The sequence below is a fragment of the Xenopus laevis genome, chromosome 6L (genome assembly GCF_017654675.1).
Source record: "Xenopus laevis strain J_2021 chromosome 6L, Xenopus_laevis_v10.1, whole genome shotgun sequence".
Classification (NCBI taxonomy): domain Eukaryota; kingdom Metazoa; phylum Chordata; class Amphibia; order Anura; family Pipidae; genus Xenopus; species Xenopus laevis.
Window position 1 is genome coordinate 116,369,243 of NC_054381.1, and position 13,694 is coordinate 116,382,936.

At 38.1% G+C, this 13,694-nt stretch overlaps 1 protein-coding gene across 7 annotated transcripts in view; it reads right to left on the reverse strand.

Annotated features, from left to right (window-relative positions):
• Positions 1–13,694, reverse strand: part of osbpl1a.L (oxysterol binding protein like 1A L homeolog) — an 86,741-nt gene that overhangs the window by 44,188 nt on the left and 28,859 nt on the right. For 4 of the 7 annotated variants that reach the window (XM_018267949.2, XM_018267946.2, XM_018267947.2 and 1 more), the window contains 2 exons: positions 10,110–10,191; positions 6,751–6,857 (listed from right to left, as the gene is read on the reverse strand). The exons of 1 other annotated variant lie outside the window; for it this stretch is intronic. In XM_018267949.2, the coding sequence (XP_018123438.1) occupies positions 6,751–6,857; positions 10,110–10,191 (189 nt within the window). Of the gene's footprint in view, positions 1–3,376; positions 3,686–6,750; positions 6,858–10,109; positions 10,192–13,694 lie in introns of those variants that run through there. 2 more of the 7 variants (XM_041566400.1, XM_041566399.1) reach the window with 1 other exon arrangement.

Here is a 13,694-nt window from a genome sequence, read left to right on the forward strand (position 1 = left end):
AAGGCCACATAAAAACAGTCACTTTTTGTGCAGATGATGGTTAAATAATTGAATAAACAAATAAAGGTCCAAAGTCATACACAATCCTTATTGTTACCGCTAACAATTATGCATGATAAAATAAACAGAATAAAAAAACATCCAGCTGCAATGCCAGTCCATTAAACTTTTTAACCAATGATCCAGCCAATGAAATTGCCTTAAAGTGATACGGACTCAATTTGTATTGTAAAAAAAATAGTGTGCCCCTGTAAAATAAAAGGATATTAGTAGTCCCTTCCTTTTAGACACGTCTGTATATGCTCATGGAACTCACCAGAGATGTATCCTTATATTTATACTGTGGTTACATTATATATATCTGATGTACAGAAACCATTAAAATGCAGCTTCTTGCTATTACTCTCACCATATAAATATGCAAGGTCAGTTATTTCTGACACAAATCCCTAAATTTAGGAACCAAAAACTTTCCACTACTTAATAGAAGCCACTGGGCTTCTATTAAGTAGTGGAAAGTTTTTGGTTCCTAAATTTAGGGATGCACCGAATCCAGGATTCGGTTCGGGATTCGGCCAGGATTCGGTCTTTTTCAGCAGGATTTGGCCGAATACTTCTGCCCGGCGAACCGAATCCTAATTTGCATATGCAAATTAGGGGTGGGGAGGGAAATCGCGTGACTTTTTGTCCCAAAACAAAGAAATACATTTTTCCCCTTCCCACCCCTAATTTACATATGCAAATTAGGCTTTGGATTGCATATGCAAATTAGGGTTCAGATTCGGTTCGGTATTCGGCCAAATCGTTCACAAAGGATTCGGGGGTTCGGCCGAATCCAAAATAGTGGATTCGGTGCATCCCTACCTAAATTATATGTTAATACATTATATAAAAGTACATTTTACATTTTCAGGGGACCAGAAAATAATGGTGTACAGTAGAGGTGCCCAAAAGGTAAATCGGGATCTACCAGTAGACCTTTAGCTGGTGATCAGTAGATCTCAAGACTCTGTCAACAAACAGCTTGTCTAAATCACTCTCCTATATCATGCTTTTCATTCAGATATTTATGTTAAGGTTACACAGAAATAGTTGTTAAATATATCAATATAAATTCTCTCATAAATCAATATAATATTAAAGTAATATTTTCCATGGAACAGGGATGTAGATCATAATGGGACACCATCACTATAAGTAGACCTCGCATTAGTAAAGTATGGGCACTCCTGATGTAAACTCTGGGAAAAAGTGAAATCAGGGAAATGCAATATTCATTATATATTGTTGGGCCCAAAAAAAAAAAAATGGTGGGAAAATTTAAAATCAGGATATGTCAAACTGAGGTTTCACTGTAATTGCGTTGCCAGGCTCATTTCTCTTAATCACTGCTAATTAATCCTTTTAAGGGCTCAAAACGCTGAATTAATATAAACAATGGGCTTCAAATAAGACACCGAACCGTGGTGTGAAGCTAGAACCTTTCCCAAAAGAGCTGCTACTTTATGAGACAAATTAACACACGCCAGGAAAGCAAATGTGATTATAATTTTCCAGATGATTCTACTGCACTAATAGGCAGACATAGATGCCACAGTCAAACCTAACAACCCAAGCAATTTTATTCAGATTATTTACTAAGAACTTCCATACACCTGTGGCAAGACCTTATAAGGTCCCCAACATATTTTACCTGTTAGCAACATTTAGATGTAAAAAAGATTTGGAGAGCAACGCAAGCATGAAATAGTTAATGGGGGTGCCAAATAAAGGATATAATTGGCTATCTGGTAGCACTTTGTGGAATGGCAGCCTAAAGGAAGCTATGTTTGGCCAGAAACCTTGTTTTTAATGCAACCAAAAGTTTCCTCTAAACCAGGAATTCAAAATTAAGAACACACTTTAAGGCCACTGGGAGCAACATCCAAGGGGCTGGTGAGCAACATGTTGCTCATGAGAAAATGGTTGGGGATCACGGTTATAAGACATTCTTACAATACTGCATTCATGGTTTAAGTTATAAAGCTTAAGCAAAATTTAAAGCAAAAAAAAAACAAAAAAAACTTGCCACTTTATAGTTTTATGTATTAAAACTTTCCTTAGCCCTACAATCAGATGCTAAGCAATAAATAAAAATAAAATTGTTTTTTGTAGAACAACACTGGTTTCCTGGACATGCTATTTGTGTGACATACAGGCTCATTTTTCAGAAATCAGATGGAGGCAATGAGGCATATTTATCAGAGTGAAGTCTCCAGAGTGAAATTTTGCTATGGGTTTTTTTAAAAGGTATAGTTATCATAAGGGGAACCAATCTTTGATAAACATATTCCTTAAAATCCCATAGAAATGAAATTGGGACAGGCTCTAACCTCATACTTTGATAAATATGCCCCAATGAGATACCAGCCTAAGGACTAAAAGGAGCACTTCGCTGTATTATGCCACGCTGATGCTGTGTGGTTTGATCTTTTCTGCAACTCTGTGATCATTGAGCAATTGTTGAAGTATATTTGGGAGAGACCTTATGTCATATGAAGCTTTATTTAATACTAAGGCATAAAAAACACATTACCAAATGAAGAGCAATGGCTGCCACCCCCAGTTTAACTAGTCATTTTTTTCTACAAAAAATGCAGAAGAAGGATGATGTAATTGTTCTGCACCCACCATAATGTGGACATAAGTGCTAGCAATGAGAAGTTCCTATTTATTATATATCAGTGCAAAATACAGCTTGAGGCAGGCACCATGTAGTCCATGGCACTATGCTATCAACAGGGATGTGAGATTAATAAAAGGCATTTGAATTCCAGCAGTAAATAAATAAAGTTTACATTAAAAGACAGCAAGTATTCCTTTGTGCTCGGTGTTAGGGATAACCCAAAACTGCAAGGTGAGGTGTGCACTACAGGTATGTGTGGTTACAGGCTATAGGTGTGCAAGCCAAAGCTTATCTGAAGAGATTTCATTAATGTTGATCTTGGCTAAAATCCTTCATGCTAGCAAGGCAAGGGGCTAGGAAACAGCCCTGGGCTGGGCCTAAATAAAATATTCGAGGTTCCAAGATGGTGTTTTATCCCACAGAATCCAGCTAAATAAGTACATTTTGCATGCAAATGCTGTAGCACAAAATATCATAATTAAAAAAAATAAAATCCCAGCAACCCTTTGCAAAACATAATAAATCCATTGATTTACAGCATTAGAGGAGTTCAGCTTTGCCTCTTAACTGAATATGCATTAATTCTCCACTGCAAACATTGCAAGAGGAGGAGTAGAAAGGTAAAAGCTTGCCTTATTTGCAGAGAACACTAGCACTTGCAGCTATTTACATGCACAGGCTAACCCTGGAAGGCAAGCACGCAGATGGTACCTTTCTCCTGGGAAGTGATGTTACTTTAATTTGTTGGTGATGTCTCCTCCGGTCAGCTGTGCATCATGTTTCCACAGGCAATAATCTATGCAGCGGCTCCGTCAGTACATGTCTCCCATGGCTAGCCCTCCCTCCCCGTTCCTCCTCTAATTCTTCACCTCAGCAAAATCCCTTCCACGGAACACAAACACCGGCACTTAAAGGTACCACAACATTGTTCATTGCTAGGCAATGGCAGCATGTAAACCGGCCTAGCACCGGCTGTACTGCACAAGTTCACTTGGCTCCCACAGATCTCAGTAATTGGGCATTGTATTTACCCCTTATGAAGACCTTCCTTGTTCTCATTGCTACGCCTACCCATGCTGGCATCCTTACATCAGAATACATTACATTATACTTTCGCAAACTCTCACATCCTGCTCTGGGCGCTGCTAACATTTGCAGAAGCAGCTTGCAATTATGAGTGCACCAAGGATCTGTATCAAAATGAAAACCTCAGCTAAGAACTATATTAAATGTGTTCTTATGACCTGCAATTCCACTTGGGGTTTAGAGACTTTCAAAAAGGCAGTAGCCTGAAGTTGGGGGGGTTCAACTAAATAAATACAGTTAGCTGAAAAAAAGGTTGAGATGAAACTACAACTCCCAAAGACCTTTCTGCTGTTAAAAGCTGGAGGCCTGCGGGTTTGGCATTTTTATGTCAGCACAATATTTCTTTCAAGCAGGCAAGTGATACAGAATAGGTCCGCTGCAGTGCGGTAATGTTATCGCCTGCCAGTGATGTGACACCGGAGGAAACTACAGTATATGTTTCCTTGTATGCACCAAAGGGCAAAGCCCGTGCTAGTATTCATTTCACTCCCCAAATCTCCACAGCTTGGCCAGAAATATTACTACTACACCCTTTAGAGATCCCATTGAGGTCAATGCACTTCCTCTAAAAGTTCCTGGCCGAAACCTTGGCTCCATTCAGAACAACCGCTTGGTTGCTCCCCCCACTACTACTGCTGTTTTCCATATCAAAACTTTCTGTCTTGCTGCTCGTTATATTTGGAATTCCATTCCTGAATTTCTCCAGAGAGAATCCTCCTTCAAAGTTTTCAGGACTAAACTCAAAGACTACCTCTTGGAGCACTTGCATAACACCTGAACTGGGAAATGGCACTTATGGAAGTGTCACCCACTGTAACCTACAGCATTTAATATCCCGCTAATTTGTGTCTGTAAGTTACCCTCCCATTTAGACTGTAAGCTCTATGGGGCAGGGACCTCCAAACTTTTGTTTTCTTGACACTGAACACTTAATCCATATTGTAACTATACTTTATATTTATGTGAATTGTATTTCAATAATGTACTTTTTGGTATTTATTATTGCAATGACTCCCTGTTTGTTCTACTAATTTATTGTTCTGCTGGACAGTGCTTTGACCTCAAGGAGCGCTACACAGATATGGGATCCGTTATCTGGATACCCGTTATCCAGAAACCCCCAAATTACAGAAAGGTCGTCTCCCATAGACTCTATTTTATCCAAATAATCCACATTTTTAAAAAGGATTTCCTTTTTTTCTGTAACAATAAAACAGTACCTTGTACTGGATCCAAACAAAGATATAACTAATCCTTATTGGAAGCAAAACCAGCCTATTGGGTTTATTTAATATTTGCATGTTTTTCTAGTAGACTTAAGATATGAAGATCCAAATTAGAGAAATATCCCTTATCTGGAAAACCGCAGGTTCCAAGCATTCTGGATAACAGGTCCCATACCCGTACAAATAAAATATACATACACAGAAAAAAAGGCCGGTGCTGCTAGAAACATGCAGAATTGTCAAATTAGAATCATGCATGTAATAACACTGGAAAATACAGCAGATGCGCACTTGCATCAGAGAATAATATTTGGGCATTTTGTGTAATTGTTGACACATCACCTTGAAAGCACTATAGAAATCCTGACACTGTTCTCACAATGCTTTGGCTGAACGTTAAATGCTTTGGATAACAGGGGGTTAATTGTGAAGGGTTTCTGACACTTCAAGGGTTGCTGTTAATTTCCTTCTCTCGTTATTGCGGTGGGAATGGGGGAATGTATGAATGTCAGTAAGCAGGTTTGCTGTTTCAGCACCAAGTTACACCATGGGAAGGAAATGCTGTTTTGTATTTGGTCACGGAGTCCTCCTGCTGCACTGTGACCATACCTTTCATTTCTGTACAATCAAGATAAGTGTGAGACAAGGGAAAAGTACTTCACTTCAGTCCCATTTCAGTCCTGCAGTAATATAAGAATGCAGCATAGGGCAGGAGGTGGGGAGCCTGGTATGATGCAGCAGCAAAGTAATGATGCAGTGATCACTATACAGGGAACTCAAATTATTGCGGCTATAGTCACACTGTACACAACCAGGACAAATGCATATATCAGGTAAGCCGTTTGAGCAAAATCTACCCAAGCATTATACAACTGATTTTTAATCCTTCCCACTTTTCTCTTCATTTAACTAAACATCAGTCAAGGGCTTTCTAGAGCATCACTCCATTGCTGCTCTTCTGCCTGTTGTGCCTTTACCCAGAAACGTTATCCTCCGCTGATTTGCAGGCATAGCAGTGGATTTTGGTGCTGAAATTTTGCATGTCACACCAAAATCCACCGTATCTATCTGCACCGAAGCGGAGGTAATGTTTCCTGATGCAGGCACAGCGGGTAGAAGGGCAGCAGCGGAGAAGCCGATTCTTGGCCTGTATTTCTGACTCATCTGGCTCTAGCCTAAACACTCTCCAACAAAGCATGCTACGTTTCTCCAACCAAAATAATGAACCCTTTAGAGATGTGTATGTTCCCGTGCTTCCAAACATACCACTCTTTATTCCTTCTGTCCATCTCAGCATATAAAAGTACCTAATTAGGAAATGGATGAGGAATAATATTATCACATAATGCTCTTCAGTAAAACAGGTCTCTTCTCTTAGGTTCAAGAATATATAAATACAGGGTTTTATACTAAAGGTGGCCTTACATGGGCCAATAAATGCTTATTGGCCTGTGTATGGGACACGCTGATGAGCTGGCTGGTTGGATTCTCGCAGCATACATTCTACTCCGGAGGTCTGCATTGGTGGCCATTATGATCTGATTGTTAGCCCAGAGGCCAAACAATCGGGTCTGTTGAATTCTCCAAGTTCAAAGCGACCTCAGCACTTCCTCAACCTCCACTTTCACTACCTCCAGCTGTGAAAAGCCACATGTCTACTGGTGAGCAACACAATCCACTGCAATATAACTGCATGCTCAAATGTCAGTGTATATTCATCCTAGGAAGCATAGCAGAAAAACAAAATATTAGAGCAACAGAATGAATACTCACTGCTTCTTGCTTTGTGAACAGAATGAGGCAATTGTTTAGGGCTGTGTAGGTATCCTGGGAGGCATCGGAAACTTGTGTCAGTTGTTGATGGATAATTGGATCAATATCTAAAATAAAGTTTAAGGTATATTTCTCAATGGTTACATACATATAAAATATTACTTTTTATCTTACCCCTGTCACTGTCAAGAGCAGACTATGTCAAACTGCCATTATCTTATATCTTTGGCATTGGCTGGCTTATCAGGACATAGTATTAATTTCCTAAATATTGTCTTTTTGATTGACTGCTCAGCAGTAAATTGATGACCCTGATATACTGTACCTGCTTGTGTGAATTAGAATGCTTGAAGGAAAATACTAATATTAGGGAGGATAAAGACAGACAAACTTTAGGGAAGGCTACTGGAAAAGTATAAATGGATGCCTCTGTGACCAGCAAGTAATGAGATACAGTTGATATTTTTGTGCAAATAATTAAAAAAGTATTAAAGGGGACCTGTCACCCAGACTTAGCTGTATAATAAAATTCCATTTCAAATTAAACATGAAACCTAAATTTTATTTTTATTAAAGCATTCATAGCTGTTGTAAACTAATTTAAACATCTTAAATACTTTAGGCATAGAGGCGGCGCAGACAATTACTTTCACTTTCCATTCAACACTTCCTAGATGTCACTGCTCTCCACACATTCCCCCGTTCTATTCACCGTTTAATTGTGTAGCCAGGGCATGGAAATTGACATCAGGTCCCCCATTTTGGTGCACAAACAAGATTTTGAGATGATGCAAAGCTTGCTTAACAGTGTCCACATAATGGCTGCTGCCTGCTTGCTATAATTATGAATTCTCAGACCGAATGAAACCAGATTCAAATAATTTATACAGTGTAATTAAAGTTAATTTTGCTTGACAAACGTGATAAAATAGGAATAATTTTTTTTGGCGACGGGTCCCCTTTAACATTTAAAAAATGAAGGCCAATTGAAAAGTTGCTTAGAATTAATATGCACATCAATATGTACATGCCTTTATGGCAAACAAAACTATAAAGATTCGTTTTCCACATTGCCCACTTTGCCTCACCAGTCAACTGCTAAAACAGCTTCATGAAGCCAAGTACTTTTGTAAGTTAATCAAATAAAAGGTTTATCCTCAGAGGATTAGGATAAATTTCTCTTCACAGAGATTGAGGTCATCAATTCACAACCTGGCAAAGCTACTTTTCAGCCAAGCTGTACAAACTCGTCACAGTCTCTGTCCACAAATTCTATAATATGCACAGGCCATACAGGGGCTAATAATAGGATTAAACCTCTGTTCTGAATGACTGGTTTGCCTGTATGAAATTCACAATTAGTTTCTTGAATCTTTCTTTAAATTTGCACTGTAAATTTCACAGCAGTTTTGAAATGAGTCATTTGTACAACAATTTATGAGCGATTTCCTGAATTGTTAAGCCAACATACATAAATTCTTAGTTTCCAATGATAGTTACACCTTGGGCATCAGAATGTGCAGTGTAAAACCACAAATATGTCATTAGATGTGTGTGCTATAACAGTTCACAACATCTGGCTCTCTTAGATAAAAGTACATAGCAGGCGCCCCTCGTATTGAAAACATAAGTAGAAGATAAACATTATGCCACGTAATCATAATTTAAGGTGTACAGTATATAGTCAATAGTGGCCACTCTTAAAGTGGACCTGTCACCTACACATAAAAAGCTGCATAATGAAAGTCCTTTGCAAATTAAATATGAAACCCCCAAAATTTTTTTCATTAAAACATCCATACCTGTTATAAAAGTGTTTAAATATCTAAACTGTCAATCAAATATTACCTGCCCCGCCTCTATGCCCGTGGCATAGAGGAGGGGCAGTCAATTACTTTCACTTTCCATTCAGCACTTCCTACATGTCACTGCTCTCCTCACATTCCCCCTTCCCTCCTCAGGCTCTATAATTGTGTAGGGCACTGCACATGGACATTAGGTTCCCCATTCTGGTTCATACACAAGATTTTGGGGTGATACACAATTTCCCTTAATAACCGTGTCCACAAAATGGCTGCTGCCTGCTTGCTGTGATTGTATAATTCCAAGACATAAGGAAACGAAATTTAAATAATAAATACAGTGTAAATAAAGTTTATTTTGCTCAACTAACATGATAGAAAAGAATTTGAAATTATTTCTTAGGGTGACAGGTCCCCTTTAAGATTGTAGTCTACGATCATTAAATATGTTCACAGAAGCGCCTGGCGTGTTTATACAAAGACACTGTTGTTTTTGCTCCCGTTCCATATTGCCTGATGAAGCAGGAAATGCCTGCTAAACGCGTTGCAATACTGTTTTGTGAATAAACTATTATTGAAAATTACCACTTTCGTTGGTGTCTGCTTGGAGGAGGTAAGTTCATTACTACCTCCTCTGAATTACCCATCGGGTTTTTAAGTGCTTTTAGCTATTTTTATCCTTTTGGCGCCTCTGTTTTGTCTTACTACTATATCGAGTCCACCCCGAGTGGAGGGGTATCATCCCCTTTTTCTTCTTCTACAGAGAGCGACGTTTTATTCCTGAGTGGGGTCAGGATAATCTCCCCACCTGCCTATACAGTGGTTGCCTATCGGTAACCCTGGTTTGTGAGTATTAACTTGTTTACTCTACCATTACTCCCTGTAAAAACATATTACACTATTGGGGCTCTTGGTGTTCCTTTTTGTCATCATTAAATATGTAGTTGTCAGAGAATTAAATTATGATGTACCATTTCAGATGGATAAATTCTAGTCTCACTAGGTGGAATAACCTATGTTAAAGGACAATGCAGTCCCAACCCTGGACCAGTGCTTCTCTTTTTTAGAAAATGCACCGAGCTGCTGTACTTTTCCCCTTAGCACCACACCACCATCTTCAAGGATTTGCCAGGGATCCTAAGGTCCAAGACCATTCACATGTGCAGTAAAGTAAGACTTCATATGCATGTGTAAAATTGTGGACAGGTACAGTGGATCCCAGGGAATGCTTGAAGCTCACGGTTCTCAGAGAATGGGTCCCCTGGCCCAGTTTATTTTCCGCAAAGAGGGCTGCTTACATTCATTCTCTGGCGAGTAAATGAATTGGCCACCCCCCCCCCCCCCCACTGAATAGCACTTTACTTGAACTGACACAAAAGTACTAGTGTGCCAGTGTCATAGATACATATTGGGGCTTCTCTTTGCCGCAAGCTGCTAGAGAAACAGGGTCAGGACACAAAATGGATAATGAAAGAGACCATAACATGTGTTTTCTCAACACACACAAATGTATTTCTAAGGCTTTTAACTTATGGCATTGTGTTTGGAGTACCCTACCTTTCGTACTCTCCAATTTTGTGAGCCCACCAACGAACAGGGAGACTTCTTTGTTCAATCTCTGCAGAGACGTTTGAGCATTCTGTTAACAGATATGAAATCGTATGTGCTCATCAAAAAAAAATAGTTTTGGAAAACCTTTGCCACTCTACATTTGCAAATTAAATAGGAAAAACATATAATTGCAAATGCTTTAGCTTTTTTTAAAAGAGAAACATTTTTTTTTAAATCTATATAATCAAATGTATATGTATATTAACAGAAATAAATAAATGAGGAAATGTTCTTCATATTATATTCCCATACCGAATAACCACCACCCCTGGCTACAGTGTTGTTTAGCAAAAATTGTAGATAAGGACCACTGCTCAGACAGGTACCTTTATATACATTTTTTACATACATTATTATAAATAAATAACTGTTGAGTCTATCAATGCCAAGAAAAAAGGATAATTATTATTCATGGACAAAGATATGAACACAAGTATTTTGGGCAACATTTCAGATTATTTCCCTTTCCTTTCTCAAGTCCCTTAACAGAATACAAATGTATAAACATATACATCATAGCTACAGCTAAACTAGCCAATACAGGTATGGGACCTATTGTACAGAATGCTCGGGACCTGGGGCTTTCTAGATAACAGGTCTTTCCATAATTTGGATCTTCACACCTTTCATCTACAAGAAAATCATGTTTTGCTTCCAATAAGGATTAATTATATCTTAGTTTTGATCAACTACAAGCTACTGTTTTATTATTATAGAGAAAAAGGAAATAAAGTTTGGATTATTTGATTATAATGGAGTCTATGGGAGACAGCATTTCCGTAATTCAGAACTTTCTGGATAACGGGTTTCCGGATAACGGATCCCATAACTGTATCACCTTAAATTCAATCATTTTGTATAACATATCTGCTGCTGAAGACAAAGCTTGCATTTACATTATCTTTTCATATTTTACAAGTAGGCCTATTCAAAGAAAATATTAAAATTTATTATTTCGTTGACATGTCTGTATATTGTGAGAAATCGCTACCACATTATACAATGCATTTGGGTGTCCATCACTGCACAACCAACAAATAAGAAGCAGATTTGCTGAAGTTTATATAGTGTGTATGCTTCTAGACGTGATGTTTGAAGGTGATACTTTTCTCTTGTTTCAGTGTATTAATTTTTTAGCAATTAGAGTAAATAAAGCTAACAGAGGGTGCAATCTTGTGAACACCACCGACACCCAGGCTTCAAAATCAAGCAGAGAATTGTTGGTGCTTGCATGTGGATAATGTAGTACAGAAAGTTGCCCATCTGGTGACGATTCAATGCCAGCGAGTGCCTGTCTGCATGCAAGAACGTTGTGTAAGCACAAAGTACATTACACACAATGAAATCATTGTCAAATTCAAACATTGTGGTCAGTCAAGCTGTCGGAAATAGAGAATGGACTGTTCTATTTATTGCTGCAGTACAAAATCTGGTGACACTATGCCTGCCAACAAGAGATATCACCAATTGAAATAATGTGCAGAGCAACCCTCAAACAACTGCAAATGTTATAACATGGGCAATTCTCATTTTTGATCCTAAATTACAAGACAAAGAATGTCCCAAAAGCCCATGGATTTCTTTGAGAGGTAAAGGTACAGCAGCTGTAGATTAGTCTGAGAGCTGGAAAAAATAGCAGCTGGTCACCCTTACAGAGTGGATTAGAGCGAAAGCTCACAATTTCTCTTTTGTCTTAAAGGGAACCTGTCACCTAGACATTAAAAGCTGTATAATAAAAGTTATTTTCAAATTAAACATGAAATCCAAATACTTTTTTTTATTAAAGCATTCATAGCTGTTGTAAACTCATTTACAAATCTCAGCTGCCAATCAAATATTGTCTGCCCCTCCTCTATGCCTTAGGCATAGGGGTGGGGCAGGCAATTACTTTCACTTTCCATTCCACACTCCATATTAACCATTTAATTGTGCATGGGGATGGACATCAGCTCCCCCATACTGGTGCACAAACAAGATTTTGGGATGATGCAAGGCTTTCCTTAATAACAATGTCCACAAAATGGCTCCTGCCTGCTTGCTATAATTATGAGTTCCCAGACTGAAGGAAACAATATTCAAATCATTTATGTAGTGTAATTAAAGTTGATTTTGCTTGACTAACATAATAAAATAGGATTTGGGATAATATTTTCGGGTGACAGGTACCCTTTACAATTTTTTCAGTAAGCCAGCAGACTCCATTTAACTCACAACCCCATTAAATCAACAGATATGTTTCACTCCAGTATAAAACTAAACACAAGTGGAACAGCTGTGACAAATATAATGACTAATTATATAGAGATATTATAAAGCAAGGATTCTGAACTCTGTTCCTTTTTCAGGTTGGCTGAAAGTACTTAGGATATGTATACAGTTGTCGCCAAAAATACTGGCACATTTGCACTTTCCAGATATCTCATAAAATAGGAGAATGCACTAGGTGCTTTTTGAAATTTGCTTGGATCATTCTACGACAAGCAGACCCATGATCTGTAAAAAAACACTAAGGGGCATATTTATCAAAGCTTGAAGTTAAAAAAACTTCGAACTTCGAATTCAAAAAGACCAATTTTTGGAGGTCAAAGTTTTTTTGGGGTCGAAGTGGGCCGAATTCGACCTACTTCGAATCGTACGATCGTACTTCAATTTGAAGTTTGTTTTTTTTTAACTTCGACCTTCGATCTCCCAAACTCCCCCAATTGCCTCCATACGGGTTGTAAGAGGTCCCCCATAGGCTAAAACAGAACTTTGGTAGCTTTTAGGTGGCAGTAAAGAGACAGTACTTCAAAAAAATTCGACCTTCGAATTTCAAAGTTTTTTCAAATTTAAATAAAAGTATGACTATTCCCTAGTACACAAAAAATAGCTCGAAATTCAAAGTTTTTCACTTCGAAACTTCACCTCGACCTTTGATAAATCTGCCCCTTAGTTTTTTTTTTGTCAGTGGGCTTAATATTGCACTACAAAATGTTAGCTTTTAGTATGCCATGCACAAATTTAAGATTTTAACACTAAAACTTCAGTGATCCATTTCCATGTTTTCTTTGAAGAATTTTTTTTTTCCTGTAAACATCCACATCCTTGGGCCTCAAGTTCTTTATAAAATTGGGTATAGTGGACACAGGTCAGTCTCTGGCAAAATCATAAGGTGCCCATAATTCCTAGGAGGCCCAGTGCCCATGGGTAAGAAGTGAATGTAGCCTTAAGATTGTCTATGCTTTACTTCTAACTTTCTGTCTCACCTCATCAGACAGGTACAGTCAGATGATTTAAGTTTACAAGGGTAAACCAGAAAATTAAGGTACATAAAAAAAATCAGTTTTTCTGTAAAAATGGTGTAAATTGCAGAAAAAAAAAAATTATGCTATGCATAATTAAATAAATGCAGGAAAATATTTTAAAAATCTTGGAGACATTCGCATTGAAATGGCAATTTCATTTGAAAAAACCCAGAATTTCTGCTTTTAATAGAATCTATGGGAGATGGCCTTCCTGTAATTCAGAGCTTTCTGAGTAACAAGTTTCTGG